At 49.4% G+C, this 18,808-nt stretch overlaps 1 protein-coding gene across 6 annotated transcripts in view; it reads left to right on the forward strand.

Annotated features, from left to right (window-relative positions):
• SLC39A11 (solute carrier family 39 member 11) overlaps positions 1–18,808 on the forward strand; it is a 335,263-nt gene that overhangs the window by 254,586 nt on the left and 61,869 nt on the right. For all 6 annotated transcript variants that reach the window (XM_060135233.1, XM_060135238.1, XM_060135235.1 and 3 more), the window contains one exon: positions 12,143–12,212. In XM_060135233.1, coding sequence (XP_059991216.1) covers positions 12,143–12,212 — 70 coding nt within the window. The remainder of the gene's footprint in view (positions 1–12,142; positions 12,213–18,808) is intronic.

Consider the following 18,808-nt stretch of genomic DNA (forward strand, 5'->3'; position numbering starts at 1 on the left):
CCTGTGTCTGCAAGTACTATTGCTTCTTTATCCTGGTGGGTTTGGTCCTAACTTTCCTTCTAGCTTCTTCGCCCATCTGCTTCCCTCTTTTACCCCACTGCCCCCACTTCTTTATTTCCTGCTCCTCTTTCATCCTTTGCAATCTGCCTTTCATCCAGCTCTTTATTAACACTTTACTTGCAAAGGTTTCCTGTAACTTATTTCCAGACAAATTCAGAGACCTTTCTTGTTTTTCAACCATGACCCCAGCAGGTATTTGAAACCAGCCCCCAGGGCTGGTTCTTTCTCCTCCCTCAGGGTCCCCGTGTGTGTGTGTGTGTGTGTGTGTGTGTGTGTGTGTGTGTGTGTGTGTGTGTGTGTGTGTGTGTGTGTGTGTGTGTGTGTGTGTGTGTGTGTGTGTGTGTGTGTGTGGTCCTAAGCTCGCTGTCCCTGATCAGAGAGACCAGATCTGAGTTTCTATATGACAAACCATCAAGGTGTTGTGTATATATAATAAGACAGGCTTGTGAAAGTGTGCTCCCGTGTTCTAACATTTAAAACAACTGAGTCAGACTTTTGTTCCCATGTACTTAGGCCGTCTTCTCAGTCTATTTCCGTCTACACGTGTGTGAATTGTGTGTGTGTGTGTGTGTGTGTGTATGTGTGAGAACAGACCTGTTCCCAAGAGATGCTCTGCGCCTCCTATATCATGTTCCTGGCAGATGTCGCCCCGGCTGCTGCCCATCGCACCTGATGTTTTTGCTTAGGAAGTAGCTATGTGGAGGACATGTTACTAAATCATTTTTAACACTGTAGTAGGTTGTAATCTAAAAATCGATGACACTTAACTTTATTATTCCTGCACTTTTCTCTTCTCCTCCTTGTTCCTCTCTCATCCTCTCTGCCTCAAATGCCAAGTTGAAGCAATAACCTTGTGAAATGAAATTGTTTATTTGCCTCCTGAGGAGAGGCCAACCACAGAGGAAGCCCTTTCTAGCTCCTTGATCAACCTTGTTCTGCATCTGTGAATGCACTCCCAGAGCTAAGGACCACTAGACTTAGGAGAAAAACCCAGAGAATAGGAAAGAAGGACGAAAGTGAAAAAGACAGCCTACCCTGGAGAAAACAGATAACCCAAGAGACCAAAGAAAAGACTGTAAAAATTCTAAGTCGTATGTTCATCCAGTTCAAGAGGATATCATTATACCCGTAAAGTAAGAACTGACTATAATGCAAACGGAACAGTCAGAGAATAAGAAAGTCTTCCTCAAAATTAATACTGTAATTGTTAAAGAATTTTTCTGAAGTTCATTGGGTAGACGGATAAGAATATGCCGGATGAAAGGCCAAACTGGTCATCTGGAAGGTTAAGCAGAAAACAAGCCTCCAGTTCACAGACAGAAAGGCAAGCCTGTAAAGTGGGAGTAGAAGCACGCAGGGAAATTTGTCCTAAGGGCAGGAAAACACAAGCTTGCAGATTCAGAGGCGCCACCTGGTGCTGAGAAGTAGGAATGAACAAAGACCTCTCCCACAGATGGATCTTGGTGAGATTTCAAAACTCCAAAAAACAAGGATGAAAAAATTGAAGAGCTCCCAGAGAGAAAGATTAGCTTAACTACAAGGAACCAAGAATCAAATGAGCATCAGACTTCGCAGCAGCAACGTTGGGTCTGAGAAGATAACGGGATAATGACCTCGATATTGAGCAGAGGTCATCCGGGACCTAGAATTTTCCATCAGGTCAAGCTATTAAGTCACAGAGCAAAATCAAAATTATTTTTACAAATGCAAGGACTCAGGGCTTCCCTGGTGGCGCAGTGGTTGAGAGTCCGCCTGCCGATGCAGGGGACACGGGTTCGTGCCCCGGTCCGGGAAGATCCCACATGCCGCGGAGCGGCTGGGCCCGTGAGCCATGGCCGCTGAGCCTGCGCGTCCGGAGCCTGTGCTCTGCAACAGGAGAGGCCGCAACAGTGAGAGGCCCGCGTACGGCAAAAAAAAAAAAAGCAAGGACTCAGAAGTTTATCACCCACTCATCTCTTATGAGCTCAAGGAGGTCCTCTAACAAAATGAAGAAGGAACCCAAGAAAGGGGACACAGGACACATAGGAAAGGTGGCATCGCAAATACTGTGCGAGTCCACTCATAGCGGGGACCTGGAGGTGTCAGGTCCACAGAGATGGAAAGTAGATCGGTGGTTGACAGAGGCTGGGGGAGGGGGACTTAGAGTTTAATGGGGACAGAGTTTCAGCCTTGCAGGGTGAAAGGAATTCTGGAGGTGGATGGCGGTGATGGTTGCACAACAATGTGAGTGTATTTAATGCCACCGAGCCATACACTTAGAAATGGTTAAGGTGGTAAATGTTATACGTATTTAATTGTTAAAAGTGACAATCGGGAAAGGAAGGAAGGAAGGGAAGGAAGGAAGGGAGAGAAAGAAAGAGGGAGGGAAGGAAGGAAGGAAGGAAGATGGTATCTAATTAAGAACTAGAAGGTGTGGTGGGATGAATTGGGAGATTGGGATTGACATATATACACTAATATGTATAAAATAGATAACTAATAAGAACCTGTTGTATAAAAAATAAAATTCAAAAATTCAAAAAAACATAAAAGTAAATTTATCTATTTCTCCTTTCAAAAAAAAAAAAAAGACCTAGACGATGGAAAGAATGCCAAAAAGAATCAAGAAGGCATCCACCGGGCCTTGACTCTCGGGACCATCTTCTTCAAATGGGAAGAGTTTAAAGCCTTAGGATTGTTTTTCCTTCCCTTCACGTAGCAACCGGATTATATAAAGAATAATATGTTAGCACCAATATTGTAAATTCAGTTTATTTGGACTGCATTTTTTTTGAATTGGCCTGAGAATAAATCATAAATGAAATGTTATTTACAGAACAATATCAAACGCTCTAACTTTGATAAAGGCAGAAAGAAAGCAGAGGTCGGAAGCATGTGCTCTGTATTCCTCAGCATTTATAAGGAAGACTCAACAGAGTAAGGTCGATAAGGAAGAGCCCGTCATGCTGTCAACAGACTATCTAAATCAAGACTGTGATAAATTAAACCAATGTATTCATGGTATTTAAAGTGATACCCATCAGAGAATTGAAAATCAGAATTGTTAAAAAAAAGTACTTTACCTTTTGGCAGTAGAACTAGGGGTGGGGAAGTGGAGATAGGGAAATTTATTACTTTAGACTCTTTTGAGCATTTTGAATTTTTTTTCCATGTGTAAGGATATCGCCGTGATTAAAAAGCAGTGTAATGGAAAACGACCACCTTTTAGTTTCCAAATAAGAGTGTGAAATGAGGCCTTTTTATGTGCTTAAAGTCTTTGACAAAGTAAAACTGGAAACTGGTCTTCAAGTTCATGGAAGTAGTAGCATTTGAGATAGTACTAGTACTAATGAGGGTTTCCTGGAAAGCAGTAAAGGAAAGCCGGACAGAGCAGAGCCCAGGGGTGTGGAGACCCACATCCACATCTCTGACAGGACGAACAATGGTACCAATCTCAGAGGGCTGTTGAAAGGACCAAATTAAACGGTTCAGTAAAGAGCCCAGGCGGAGCCTCGACACTTGTTAGCTAGAATTGCAGATGGTTGCCTGAATTCATACCTCTCATCCCCAACCTGTTGTACGTTTGGAGCCACCTAGAGCATTTGCATTCAATGTCTTTTTACTTTGAACTCAACATACCAAAACCATATTCATCCCTTTCTGCCCGGTCAGTGCCCTTTGCAAACCTCCCCTTTGAGTTAACGCGTTTATGCCAGTTTCCTAGACTTCATCTCGGCACCCCTTCAGCCATCCCTGCAATTTCCCCTCGTGCCTGGGGACTCACCGAGGCTCGCCAGCGCCTGGCAACGCTCTGAGGCTGATCCGCCCACTCGAACCTGGTTCTCACCCTATGCCTGAATATGGCAATCTCTGCCAGCCCGTCCCCCGCCTCCCTTCTGTCCCCAGACTCCAGCTTTTCTGATATTTCAACATTGTTCTCCAGATCGCTCTTTCTAAACGTTTTGAGCAGAGAAATACGTTTCTAATTTTGTGACTCTAAAAGAATATCTAGATCGTGAATCCCTTAAAGATGGGAACCACGTCTCACACGTTTCGTATCCTACACAACACCTAATGGCTATTTGACGAATATTTGGAGTGGTGGCACCCAAGTGGACCCTCTTGCTGACACCGACTCAGTGCCCAGTCCTTTGGGTCCTGAGCAGGAAGGAGTCATAATGATCAATTAAACCAGAAGTCAGTGTGATGTGCTCTGAACCAGAAGGAACACGTGGGCTGAGCATCTTACAAGCTGTGTGGCTTTGGGCATGTTGCTTGACCACTCTGAACCCCACTTTCCTTTTCTGGAAAATACAAATAGTATCAATTTTGTAAGGTCTGGACAGGTTTAAGTCAGATGATGAACCTAGAACGCCTAGGACAGAGTTTGGCTGAATTGTTGAGTCCTTGTGCTGCAGATTGCAAAGCGAGAACTCAGAGTGGTTTAGGAGAAAAGTGGGGTGTTGTAAAGGTTGTGGGTGCATCTCAGACACACGAAGGAAGGATGGAGGTACAGCCGGGCTTCGGGCTTCAGGGATGGATGAAACATACATACGAACACCTCTGGGCCAGTTTTCTTGTTGTCAGCATGCCCGCGACACTGACCTCCTCCTGTAGGTCAGCTTTGTCTACAAGATGGGGAGAGCCACGACAATGAGATCTTCTGAGCTTTGCATCCTGTGCGTGAGGAGCCATAGCTGTGCGGACAGGTCCACGCCTCCTGATCCGGACCACGTGGGGCCCCCACCTGGCACCTGGCAGTCCCAGAACTGGGGTGTGCAGGGCTGAGCGTTAATTTCCTCCTGAGTTAACTTCCCTGTAAGAATACAAGTACCCCTGCCCTCCCCCCACTGCCCCCATTAGCTACATCATTGTGCTACACCATCTGCCTTCGATGAACCGAAACAAAGCAGCGATCATCTGAGATGTCAGAATCTTTCCCTTGCCTGGCTTCCGGAGATACTTTGGTGGGAGTCAACTATGGGGCATGATAATGGGGATTATTCATCATCCTAAAAGAACTACCAAAGTCTCATTTTGTTGAAAAGTCCTCCAAAGGGATTTAACAGATCCTTTCCTCCCAATTTCTTGAGGCTCTCTAGTCCAGAGGAATTACAAAACCATGGCTAAGTACCCCTCCGCACCTCCAAACGTGTCCCCCATCCAGGCGTGTCCAGGAGTTAGTTACACCCCGGACGCCACTTGCAGGGCAGAGTGCAGCCAGGTGCACTGACAGCGGTGTAGGTGTGACTGCAAGGCAGCTGGCCCTGGGCTGCCCTTCCCTGCAGCAAGGCTGCTCCCCCTGACCTGGGACGGACCCAGGCTGCAGCGCCTCTTCAGGGGACCAGAAGCAGGGGTCAGTGGCCGTCCACTTCCTGAGGGCTGATAAATCCTCTGGGTAGGATCATTCGCAGTTCGATTCTGTTGGTTTTCGAGGGGCGCGGAGTGGATGATACCAGCATGCTGCTGGGGGACAGCTGACTCCCCGGTTCACCTGCCTTTGCCCTGCCCAGGCATCCCGGTCCTTTGTGGGGCGGAGCATCCTTTGCACGAAGCGGGTGGCAGGATGGGTTATCTGCTGTGCTTGTGCACGTGCTTGCTGTCAGCTCCGGACATTTCAGCAAGGAGGGGCATCTGGCTTAGTTCCCACTACAGCTTCCTTCCAGTGACACTCTGAAGTGGGAATGAAGCCATGGGAGTAGCTTTTGGCTGGAGTGACTGGAGGAGCGTGGTTTTCTGGGTCCATCGTTGTGTAAGTGGAGCCTAACTGCAGACGGTAGAATATGGACAGAACCAAAAAACACCCAAAACCCACACACTTGAAACATCAATTAGGAAGTTATTTTAATTAGAGCGGGACTCACGTTAGAGTATCTTCAACTATGGACGTCTCTTAATATACTCCAAGACGTGACTTTATTGATATTGCTAAGAATTGGAGTTCAATTCAACTCTTCTGGAACACCGCCATTTTTCACCTTTCCCAACACTTAACTTCATCCGCTATGAATAGCAATCCATGGTAGAAGAGTGCGTCGAACTACTTTTTCCAAAAAAATAACACTAAGTTGATAACTTCCATTCTCTAGAGGGCCTTTTCGAAAGGCCCTTTAGGAATTTTGTGGCAATACCTGGCTGGGCTCTACCAACATTTTGTTTAATTAATGTGTAATATGATCAGAGTTGCCACCTTCCTGGGTTTCCTCCCCGCTAGAAGTCTGCGGCCAAAGACAGGCCAGGCAGGGGGGTGAGCATATTGGGGGCCAGCCTCCCCAGAAGGCTCAACCAAGCTGTGGGATCAGAGTGGGAACGAGGCAGCAGGACTGCCCCATTGGTGTGTGTAAGCCAGACATGTTGACCCTTGATGGCCAGGGGCCAGATGGCCCCTACTGTCATGTGATGTGACACTGCCCCCTCGCCTGGCCTGGTACCCATCTCCCAGCTTAGTGACAGTGCCCAGATGGGCAGGAGCGAGGAGGAATCTAAGCTGAGCTCGCCCGGCACCCTTGGAGGCTGCTGAGGCCACCCCCATGGCCACCATGGTCCCGTCCAGCAGCAGATACGCTAAGATGGTTCTTTCTCTATTTTCAGTGACTGACCTGGGAACGAATAAGTCGATGTTCAGACTTTCTCCTAGAACTGGTCCCACACATAATGTTAAAGGGCTAGAAGGGACATTATGAGGCTACCCCCTCCATTCTTCTCACCTCACCCTTCTCTCCCCATCACAGCCGTCCCTGACTGGGGAGTAGCCACCACCTTCAGAGACCAATTCTCCACCCAGGGGAGGGATATTCTCAACCTCCCTTCAGCGAGCTAATCGTATGTTTCAAAACCCTCTTCCCTCCCCTTTTCCCTTGCCTAAATCCCTCTGGCTGCAATTTGACTTGTTTTTCTCTTGTTCTGTCCTCAGTGGAGAAGGGAACGAGTAAGCCATCCTGTTTCGCATCATTTCTCCACCTTTTTTTTTTTGGCCGCACGGCCTGTGGGATCTTAGTTCCCCGACTAGGGATCGACCCCGGACCGTGGCAGCGAAAGCTCTGAGTCCTAATCACTGGACTGCCAGAGAATTCCCCACCTCTCCAGCTTTGAGGTTTGTTGTCGTCATTGTTGGTGGCTGTGTTGAATATTTATGAAACCCCCACGAGATGTTAGCTGCTGTCTTAAATTTAATATTAAAAAAAGATTTCCAGAACTCATTAGGTTGGATCATAGGAAATTGCTGTTTTATAGTTCCAAAAAATAAAAAGCAACAGTTAAATAGGGAAAAAAGTCATAACATCGCTGCTCATTTCCTGCGTTGCTGTTGTTACCCAGAACAAGAGAAATGAGACACCACAGGCTTCAGCCCTCGTCAGACCCCTGAGTCCCATTGCAGAAGCCCCACTCTTGCTGAGATCGTCTGACAGCTGGCTTCAGCCCTCGTCAGACCCCTGAGTCCCATTGCAGAAGCCCCACTCTTGCTGAGATCGTCTGACAGCTGGCTTCAGCCCTCGTCAGACCCCTGAGTCCCATTGCAGAAGCCCCACTCTTGCTGAGATCGTCTGACAGCTGAACCCACGCGCAGAGGAGCATAGCCAGGCAGGAGGAAGCAGGATGTCCCCACAGCAGCTCAGATTGCCCTGTTTCCACCCCAGCAGGGATTTCAGCTGAACCAAGATAACCCCCTTTCTCTCTACCCCACACAGGCGTTCCTCCCCATCCGCCCATGGAACCCGATGCCCATGAATGTCAGGCAAGGCCGCAATCACATAGGCGTCACTGTTTTGGGAGGCTGGAGAGTCTCTTACAGAAGACCTGTGAGCTCCACCCCATGTGCTTTAAACTAAGGGCTTCTAAGCCCTCAGTTGAAAAAAAAGAAAATACTATTTGCTATAGCCTGAATGTTTTGCATCTGGGCCCCCAAATTTGTATGTTGAAATTCTAACCCCGAAGCGATGGTATGAGGAGGTCGAGCCTTTGGGAAGCGTTTAGGTCATGAGGGTGGAGCCCTCAGGAAGGGGATTAGTGCCCTTAAAAAAGAGGCCCGAGAAAGCTCCCTTGCCCCTTCCAGCATGTGAGGACACACAGAGAAAGCACCATCTGAGAACCAAGAAGTAGTTTCTCACTAGACACCCAGTCTGTCAGCATCCTGATCTTGGACTTGTAGCCTCCAGAACCGTGAGAAATACATTTCTGTTGTTTCTGAGCCACCCAGAAGCCAGTTTACAGTATTTTGTTATAGCAGCCTGGATGGACTAAGACACTAGTTTTTAACAGTTCACTTTCCGACCACCTACGTAAACTCCAAGAGCGTTCCAGAATAATTGAAAATTTTTGTGAAAAGTACCCCTTGATGGGAGGGGACGATTGCGGGGAGGAGGTGTTACTGGCATCTAGTGGGTAGATGCCAGGGATGCTGTTCAACATCTTGGGCTGTACAGGCCAACCTCTCACAACAAAATGTCAGTAGTGAGAATCCCTGCTGTGTACACACCATCCTGTAAGCAGAGCATTATCCTTCTTTCCTTTTTACAAGAACCTTAAATAATATACCAGGATTTGAGCCCAGGCCCGTCTCAACAAAAAGCCCATGCGCCCCCATCCCCACCGTGCCCAGAGGATGAGAGACGGAGATTCAGGAGGGATGGGGGATGGAGAGAGGCAGCCGCACCCACCTTCCAACCCCCGAGAAGATTGGAGCAGGGGTGTGGGGTTGGAGGGATCAGCTTTAGAGCTTATTCTCAAGTTTGCCCTTAGGACTCTGCCTCACCCTGCGTCCCGGGGGCTTATAAGCCCAGGTTTGGAAGTTTGTTTTCCTTCGGTGTGCATCAGAGTTAATGGCTGGAGCTGTGAAAAGAGGTCCAGCTTCCTAACAGTACTGCGGCCACTTTAGATTCTTGTCCTCATTACCTCCCTAATGTGCACTTTTGCTGAAAGACCTGGGGGTGTGGACGCCGGTCGCATTTTTTTCTCTGCTCTCTTTCACCCCCGGGTTCCTTCTGCCATCTGTTGATCTCCAGTGTCTGCCTTCATTCCCTTAATATTATGTTCTTGCCGCCTGGGTCGTTTGTCTTGGTTTCGCATTAGTTTCGCTCTCAGGTAATCCCTCCACCTTCAGAGACGGTAACAATTACATTCCCTTTACTCTAAATCCAGGGGGAGACGGAGTTGGCCACCTCCTAAGGCACCATGTGGTGTGCGTTTGGCGGGGGGTGGGGGTGGGAAGGGCGTGGTACCCGCTGTGGGCGTGGCCAAGGTACAGGGCTGGGCAGAGGCGCAACTTCTTTAGGATAGAGATATTCAGATGCCAGCCCTTGCCGCCCACGCCTGGGAGAGAACCACAGCCCATGTCAGCCACCGGGGGTGGTGGGGGGCCGGGGGTGGGGACTGAGGGTCAAGCCTGGTTCTGCCCCTTGATGCTGTGTCACTGTGGGGTAGCCCTTTCTCTCCTGCATTAGTTGGGTAACCTAATGAGCCGTTGTGAGCATTAGTAAACCAAGTGCTGCTGGCTGCGTGCTAAATAACTAGAAAGGGTTAGTTTGCCAATTAATGTTAAGTCCTGTCCTCAGGGCCGCACTATCATTAACATTAAAATGACTAATTAGAGCAAAATCTTTAACAAAAGAGCCACCAGCTGTTGCTTATGGTTTAGAAAAGCAAGGTTTTTCAAAGGGAGGGATTTGCCCCTCTGATGTCAGGAAACCCCTGGTCAGTCTCTGACTAGCTTTTTTTTTTTTTTTTTTGTGGTACGGGGGCCTCTCACTGTGTGGCCTCTCCCGTTGCGGAGCACAGGCTCCGGACGCGCAGGCTCAGCGGCTATGGCTCACGGGCCCAGCCACTCCGCGGCATGTGGGATCTTCCCGGACCGGGGCACGAACCCGTGTACCCTGCATCGGCAGGTGGACTCCCAACCACTGCGCCACCAGGGAAGCCCTCACTCGGTAGATTTTGACCTCTTCCCTCTTCATAACAGAAGTTCCTCCAGGCTCCAAGCCCTTGGTCTTGATTCTGACCAATATTGGTTATTCTCTTTCCTATTTGGATTGGGGTTGCACTCCCCCATAGATGTCAGAAAGGGGTCTTAACATTGTGCTTCTATGCCATTGATCCCAGGCCACTGGGGCCATTCCTTCCTTTCCTCCCTCCCTCCCTTCCTTCTTTCTTTTTCATAGCCCTTCTTACCTCTCTATCAGATATATGCAGACCAGCACGGCTCTTCCACATTTGATCAGGGCGTTGGTTAACTTGGCAAGCTCACTCCTACTGGACAGGGCTTGGAAGATCATCTGTCCATCCCCAAGCTTCAAGCTACACTGTGGTCACACCATCTCAGAGCAGACTGTAAGAGTCCCTGCCATTTGAGGATGGATCGTCAATGTCTGTGATGACGTCATTGGGCCACCATATCAACCTTGGACTTCTCGTTGCACGAGCTAATAAAACCCTATGTGTTTAGGTCCGGGGTCATCAAACTCTTTCTTTAAAGGGCCACATAGTAAATATTTTAGGTTTTCAGACCATTTGGTCTCTCATTACTCTCTGCTGACATAGAGAGTCAAACAAAACAGTCACAGACAGTTCATCAACAAACAACCATGGCTGTGTGCCAATAAAACTTTATTTATGGGCAGTAAATTTTGAAATTCATATAATTTTCATGTGTCACGAAATATTCTTTCCTTGATTTTTTTTGACTATTTAAAAATGTAAAAATCATTCTTATAACTTCCCTGGGGGCGCAGTGGTTAAAGAATCTGCCTGCCAATGCAGGGGACACGGGTTCCATCCCTGGCCCGGGAAGATCCCACATGCCGCGGAGCAGCTAAGCCTGTGCACCACGACTGCTGAGCCCACGCGCCTAGACCCCGTGCTCCGCAACAAGAGAAGCCACCGCGATGAGAAACCCGCGCACCGCAACGAAGAGTATCCCCCACTCGCCGCAACTAGAGAAAGCCCGTGCAGAGCAATGAAGACCCAGTGCAGCCAAAAATAAATAAATAAAATAAATTAATTAAAAAGATCATTTTTAGCTTGCAGGCCATACAGAAACAGGCAGTGGGCTGGATGTGGCCCCTGGGCTGTAGTCTGCTGACCCTTGGTTGAAGCTACTGTTCTGTGGATTTTCTGTTACTGGCAGCCTCGTGCAATCTTATGTGACGTAGTGATGGGGATGAACCTTCTTTTTGGTTTTATTAATTAAAAAATGGCAAGCATTTTAATTTTAATTTAAAAAATGGCAAGCATTTTTTAATTAATAAAAAGGATTAAAACAGTCAAATTCAAATGAACTCTGGGACTCAAAAGCTTCTAGTTTCTAGTTGCAAAATCAACACATAATGGAAAAATCCAATGACATTTAAAAATGTAAGATCCATTTTTCTAAAATAAATTTATTTATTTTTGTCTGCATTGGGTCTTCATTGCGGTGCGCGGGGGCTACTCTTTGTTGCGGTGCGTGGGCTTCTCATTGCGGTGGCTTCTCTTGCTGAGGAGCACGGGCTCTAGGCACGCGGGCTTCAGTGGTTGTGGCACGTGGGCTCAGTAGTTGTGGCTCGCGGGTTCTAGAGTGCAGCCTCAGTAGTTGTGGTGCACGGGCTTTGTTGCTCCCCGGCATGTGGGATCTTCCCGGACCAGGGCTCGAACCTGTGTCCCCTGCATTGGCAGGTGGATTCTTAAACACTGGGCCACCAGGGAAGCCCCCAAAATGTAAGACCCATTTTTTTATGGAGTCCTTTTACTTGCATTTGCAAATACAGCGGTGCACCCATTTCAGAGATTACCCTTAGCAAGATCTGCTTTTAACCTGTGGTGTGTCACATCAAAATACTGTTGTTCTGATTTCTTACTGAAGACGTGAAGAAACTGCTTGCTCTTAACAGCTGATTAAGTATAAGCCTGTTGAGTAACTATAAAGTATGCAAAGAAGACCAGGGGATTTGCCAATGTGATGAAGTGTGTAACTGGTTCCACAGTGTCCCAGGGGTTCCCCCACCAAGCGAGTCGGGCCATCCAGCCCACAGGAGTCTGCTGGCTTTGGCTTCTGAGCAAGCTTCGGTTCTACGTGCACGTATCATAGAAAAATGATTCCTAACCCATCGTACTCTTTTTATGTCTGTTTCAGAGGGTCTTGCTGTTGGAGTTGGATTTGGGGCTGTAGAAAAGACGGCATCTGCTACCTTTGAGAGCGCCAGGTAAGCGGGCACCTAGTGCCTTAGAGCGTGGCACTGCACCCGGTGGTACCCGGAAGTGCCTGTTGCCTCGGGTGAGCTGGGCAGCAGCCCCAGCCCCCCAGGTCTGACCGGCGGAGGCGAGGAGGAGGTCAGGGCAGCTCATACCTGAGAGAGGTACTCTTTCAAGAAGCAGGTCTACACCACGTTTTTCCAATGAGCTGTCTGATGGGTAACCGTTTTGAAAACCAACCATGGATATAATCCCATGCTGTTCTCCAAACGCTTTAAATGTATACGTACATGATAAAGACAGTGTCCTGGGGAGACTGGTTCCAGGACCCGCCGGCGGATACCAAAATCCTCGAATGCTCGAGTACCACAGTCAGCCCTCGGTATCCACGGATCCGCGAACTCAGCCGTGGGGGGATGGCAGGACCCGGAGGGCCATCTGCACCTCGAAGGCAGCAGCTGACGCTTCTCACCGCCATCTCCTTTAGAAGCCCTCGCTTTCTCTTTCTGGCCACTGGCCTCTCCTGTTTCCTCCCCCTTCCATCTGCTTCTTCACAGGCTCTTCCGCAGGTTCGTGTCCTACGGCCCGTCCTGAAATGTTGATGTCCCCCAGCGCTCCATCTCTAGGGCACCCTTTCTTCTCACTTAGTGCACTCTTTCTGGGGATTCTGCCCCCTGCCTATGGCTTTATTTTCCGTCCGTTTGCTGGTGATGCCCAGGTTGATCTTCTGCCTAGATTTTTCTCCCGAACTTATTCTTACGGGTCTGGCCACCATCCATATGTCTCCGCTTGGGTGTTCCACAGGATCCCCGCACCCAGCATCTCCAAAGTTGAACTTATTGTCCCCATCTGCTGTCATGCAAAACCCCATCATCACCTGGTACCCGGTCGACCAAGCCAAACTCACTGTCATCCTCGGCTTCCTATTTCCCCTCGTCTTCCCTAGACAATCAGCAGGCCTGTAGATTCTTCCTTTCCTCTCCCTCTGTTGAATTACAGGGCCTAGATGAGGCTACAGCCTTGGGACCATAAAGAGTCGTCATAGAGATAAGCTACCTGGTCCACCTGTGCCCACAAAACTACGAATACTACAGCCTCCAGGCTGAAGGAGGGCGGGTGGAGCCTTCTGTCCAAGGGCGGCAAATTCAGATGCCTGTAGAGAACTAAGAGGTAGCAGATAAGTGCAGACAGGCAGGTGGAGACAGTTGGGAGTGGCGAGGACAGAGGTGAACTTCGAACAGACAGCACGCACGCTGTCTAAAAGGTGCTGGAAGTCACAGTTATTTTGAAAACATAATTCGGGCCAAAGAGATGGTCCAGGGGCCACTGGTTTCTGTATCGAACCACGCCTTTCTCGCTCCACTGCCCTCTGACGGGTATAATCTCAAACTCTACCTTTTACCTGCCTAAGGCAATGGCACCGTCCCCTTTAACGATCTGCCCTGTGTCTACGGATCACGGTTGCCAGGAACTAGTTCCTCACGGAATCCCTTTCTCCCCTCTTCCCTCGTTCCCAGCCTTGCGTGGGGCCTCTTTACACCCCATCACCTCCTTTTCTCGATTCCCTCAGCTGCTCTGGGGCCCCAGTGTGTCGCTGTAGTCACTGAATTCTAATGCTTCGTGTTGAGGGACGTGTCTGCTCCATGAAGCCCCAAACACACATGCAGGCTGGCGCAGTTCTAGGTTGAGATCTTCTGTGTTCTCAATTCTTCTTCCTGCCTGGCGGACTCCCAAGTCACTTCCTCGCCCTGACTCCAGGGTCATCAGTAACAAGATGCCTATGGCGAAAATCACAGGAGCCATGGATGGGGAGAAGCCTTTAGAATGTAAGAAATGTCACCAAGATCCAGGGCTGATTGTGATTCGTCATGCCCCGTGGGGCTGACCCCTGAAGCATCCAAGGGCCAGGTCCTCCCAGAGCTCGGGGAGCTGCACGTGCTCCAGAAATGTCTGTGCCGGCAAGTGACAGCTCAGCCCCACGCACTGCGCTCACGGGCCAGGCTTCCTGTCTGTTGGCACCATGTCTCCTGCAGCCTCAAGATGTCAACTCCGATGTCCCTCTATTCTGTCACCTGCACTTTCTGCTAATCTTTATGTTTCTGAAGAAAGCAGAGCGAAAGCCTTTCCAACCCAACTCCCCCCTTCCCTAGACCAGACAGATCCTCTCTGAGTTATATAAACCCTCAACAGGACTCTCCAGCTGGGATCGGGCTGGGGCACTGGACTGGGTATTTTCAGCTTCATAAAACCCTCTGATAAACAAGCATCCTTGGGGGTTTTTATGCCCCTGCACTCCACCCACCCCCATCACAGCCGGTGGGCAGAGCCCTTAGAGCTTTGCCCCCATCGCCACTGTGTCTGGGGTATCAGGAGTAGGGGTGGGGGGAGAGCATGTCCATGCAGGCCACAGAGAGGGAAAGAGGGTGACCTCATGCAGACCCTCTCCTTCAGCCTGTCTTCCCCACTTACAAATCCGTATATAGTTTGTGATTTGGGTTCTTCCTTTCAAATTCCTCTGATCTTACTCTTCAGTGGTAAAAGTCAGAACAGCCCCCAGGCAAGGCCCGTAAGCCTTCTCCGCCCTTAGCTCATGCTGCAGACCGGGGGGTTTCGTGGGAGGGAAAGGAGGGAGGGAGGGAGGAAAAAAAGGAGAAAACAGGCTAATACTGAGGGGAGGGGTACAAAAACAGTCATCAGACGATTAAATACATCTTTTGAAAGAGTGAGGTTTTGCTTTTTAGAATTCCAATTCTATGTAATTCACAAGCGACACACATAAAGCACAACATGCAAAGGTGGCAGATAGAGGAATGAAAAAAGACACAAGGTGAGTGCTGATCCAAAGAAAGCAGGTGGGAGTCCGCCTGCCGATGCAGGGGACGCGGGTTCGTGCCCCGGTCCGGGAGGATCCCACATGCCGCGGAGCGGCTGGGCCCGTGAGCCATGGCCGCTGAGCCTGTGTGTCCGGAGCCTGTGCTCCGCAACGGGAGAGGCCACAGCAGTGAGAGGCCTGCGTAGTGCAAAAAAAAAAAGAAAGCAGGTATTACAATTTCAGTATCAGACCAAGCTGACTTTAAGGCAGACAGCCACAGAAAGAATAAAGGTCAGTACTTAATGAAAAGAGAAACAACGTACCGGGATGACAGAACGATCCCGCATCTGTACGCGTCTAGCAACGTCAGCCTCAAAATGCTCAGGAAAATTGTCAGCATCACGGGGCACAGCCGACAAAACTGCAGTCATGGTGGGGAGCACCACGCCCCTGTCTGACACCAATAAAGCGTTACCAAATGTACATCGTGGACACATGTAGACCCCCAACCCAGCAATTAGGAAAACGTAAACATTCTTTCCAAACACACGTGTGTATGTTTCCCAAAACTGATTACAGTACTGTGCCACAGAGAAAGTCAGATCACCCCCAGATCAATGCCATTCAGACCACACCCTGACCTCAGTGCAGTGTAATTGAAAATCAATAGCAAAAGAGATAGCTAAAATAATTGGTTAGCGGGCGGTGAAACCCTCAGGTGCCATAAGATAAGCACAGGGAGGGATGCGAACCAAGTGACCTAAGAAACCAGTGGACGAAGGGCAAGGTCTTCCCCCATCTCAGGGGCGCTTCATAGAACGGGTGGCCTTAGACCAGGAGCGTGGCGGCTGTCCACCTGGAGAGGCGGAGGTGATGAGGTCAGTTAGTACTGCGAGCTGGCGGGTGCGTGATGTCACCGAGATGGGATTCGTGTGGCGCTTTATGGAAGTACGACTGGAGGCCAAAGGAAAAGTGCGTTCTTCAGCAAGAGGCTGACAGCCTTGGTGGGTTCCGGTGCCCGGCAATGTTGAAGCCCAAGAGGAGACTTAAACATTAATCTGGTTCAACGGAATACTTTGGGGGGGGAAGAGGTAGACAGATCCGTGCGAAGAACCCAGCGGTTGAACAGACGCGATTGACACCACTGCTACGTGTTATAGCAGCTGCGAAGAAGATAAGGGATGAGTTGATGATGGTGGGAATGAAGAGAGATTGGTGGGAAGAAAGCATTTTAAGCGCAGAACAAACTGGCAACATTTGTCAACCGATTCCGTTGTCGTGTGGGAGGGAGAATTCAAATTCGGGAGACCTAAGTAATCACATAGGTAGCTGAAAGGGGCTGAGAGGGAAGGAGGGATGGGTGTCTGCATGGATTCGGGAAAAGAAAAGAGTTAGCTGGCAAATGCCTGGGACGTGTGGACCAAGCTAGCTGAGCCAGAGAGAGTTCTCTGTTCATTTAGCGGAGGGGTCGGCAAATGATGGCGTGTGGGACAAATCTGGCCCACACACGCTTCTGTGAATGCAATTTTATTGGAACACATGCATGCCCAAGTTCCCCATCAAAGGCTCTGACACCGGGAAAGAGGACAGGTAGGTCCCCAGCATATAATTTGTGTACGGCTGCTGCCATCTAGTGTTCTGATGCTGTTACTTCATCATGTATATGGAGTGCCCCTGCCCCCGGCCCTCTTCCACCTGGTCCACCTTCCTCCTGCGCTAGATAGCCTACATCGTCGGGGGATCCCTTCAGAATTCATCCCCTGAAGGATGATGAGTCTCAGCCAGCCAACTCAGCAATGAACTCAGCAGCCTGTAGTTCAAGGGAAACACAGCTTTCTTCTTTCTGATCTGGTCCCACAGCAATTTCTTTGGGTTTCACCGCAAAGAAATTCTTCAGACCTCCTGTCCTTGGGGAGTCGGCTGCTTCAGCGGTTTTTCCCTTCTGAAGTGTCACTACATCCAGCGCACGCGTGCTCCGGAGAGGAAGCATGCCCTCCGCTCTCACTTAACTCAGTCGCAGGCATAATTCAAACCGGCAGGGAGAGCGAGCGAGGTGATTTATGCTTCAACATTTCGCTTCACGCGTTGCTTCCTACTTAAGCTTTGACTTAAGCACAAGTCGAGAGGCGTCTGTAATCCAAGAGCACACCCTGACCGACAGGCACCGCAGGCATCCCAGAGCAGGCTCGGGCAGAGGACGCTGGCCGCACACCTCGCGGCGCACCACGCAGAAGCCACAGAGCACAGGCTGGATATATTTTTTTTTTTCTGCTGAGCGCCCCAACCAGCCACTGCTAATCAACACCCAGACACTTAGTAAAGGATGCCTGGTAGCTTAGCCTGCATTCGGACCTAACATAGCTCTTTGAGTTACACATGCAGGCATCAAAATAAATTTTAAGGGGTGTGTTTGCCTCTCGGATCAAAGAGTAAAGCAAAAGTCGGGTGTATCTTTCTGCCTGGCTTCTAAACCAGTTATGCCTGTTGAAATAGCAACGCTCGTTTGAGACAGCAGCTGCTAGTCAGCCAGGCAGCCATTTGTTTCGCAACAAGGACGAGCAGTCGATGGGTACGTCTCTGGGCGTAGCCCCGTGTGTGTGCATCCACCTGTGCAAGTCGTCCACCTACTTCCGCTCAAGTTTATTCAGGGAAACACGTTGCAGGGGGAGGGAGGGGATTTAGGGAAACAAAAGATGCGCTTTCTCATTAGAGTTCGCCCAAGCGTCTCTTAAGGAGCAGACTGCTCTCCCAGTGTCCCCAGGCCTCCCTGTGGCAGGACCAAGTTCCCAGATGAGACCGTCTCTTCCTCAAGGCTGCCCATCTTGACCCCCTCCTGCCCGCTGAACTGGGTCTCACCATTCGGCGGGGAGGCAGGAGCCAAAGCCCAGCCTAGGCTCCCAGGAGAGTGGTCTCTAGCCTGAGACGTGGAACCCCGGCGTGAGGACACACTCTGACTCAGCCAGCCACACCCGTGCTGTTCTCCCCACCACCCCTCCCTTCCATCACGTCAGCAGAATTGGAAGTTAGTTCTTGCACTGTTGCTTATTTGCAATAGCAGGTGGCACTTTAGCAGATCCATTTTAGTGTATGCAAACAAGCCCTTCTCTTGAACCCATGAAACCACCTTGCCTGGAATTCTAGAGTCATCTACTGACAGCTCCTTCCCGCAACTTCTTCTTCCTGGTCCTCCCACACAGATGCTCGCTTTACCTTGAATTATTAAGAGCATTTGGCAGTGGTGGAGGGCAGGCCGTGGTTGGCAGACAGTGCCACCGTGCGGTAGTGGGGCGTCATAGCTTGACTCTGGGTAACACGCACCTGGCCATCTGCCCGCGTCTTTGGCTCTTACTACCGACGTTTCAGTTTCCACGTGTGTCACATGAGAGAGGTGGGTTGCATCTGTGGTTCTAAGACCACCAGGCTTTGTGGGACAATAAAAATGTCCCCCAGGCATGTGAAGACTGATGTAGAAATGCCTCCTTTTATATTTTGCAAAGTAATGGCGTTGAGAGAAAGCTGGTCTCACTGCCACTCACACTCTCTTAGAAATTGTACTAATCACCAAACATTAGTTCGTAAACTCAGGATAGAACAAAGTCCTTTCTGACCCCAGACAGGAACTTACTTCTCTCTCTCTTTCTTGGTCCATTCAAATTCATGAAAACCTTGTGCAATAATAATACGTAATTATGTTCTCAATACAAATTAGTCCGTTAAGTCCCATTGGCTAATGCAAAAAGATGACCTTGACTCTCCAATTTATTCTACTACTGTCTTTTTTTTTTTTTTTACTAC

The sequence above is a fragment of the Lagenorhynchus albirostris genome, chromosome 20 (assembly GCF_949774975.1).
Source record: "Lagenorhynchus albirostris chromosome 20, mLagAlb1.1, whole genome shotgun sequence".
NCBI lineage: Eukaryota > Metazoa > Chordata > Mammalia > Artiodactyla > Delphinidae > Lagenorhynchus > Lagenorhynchus albirostris.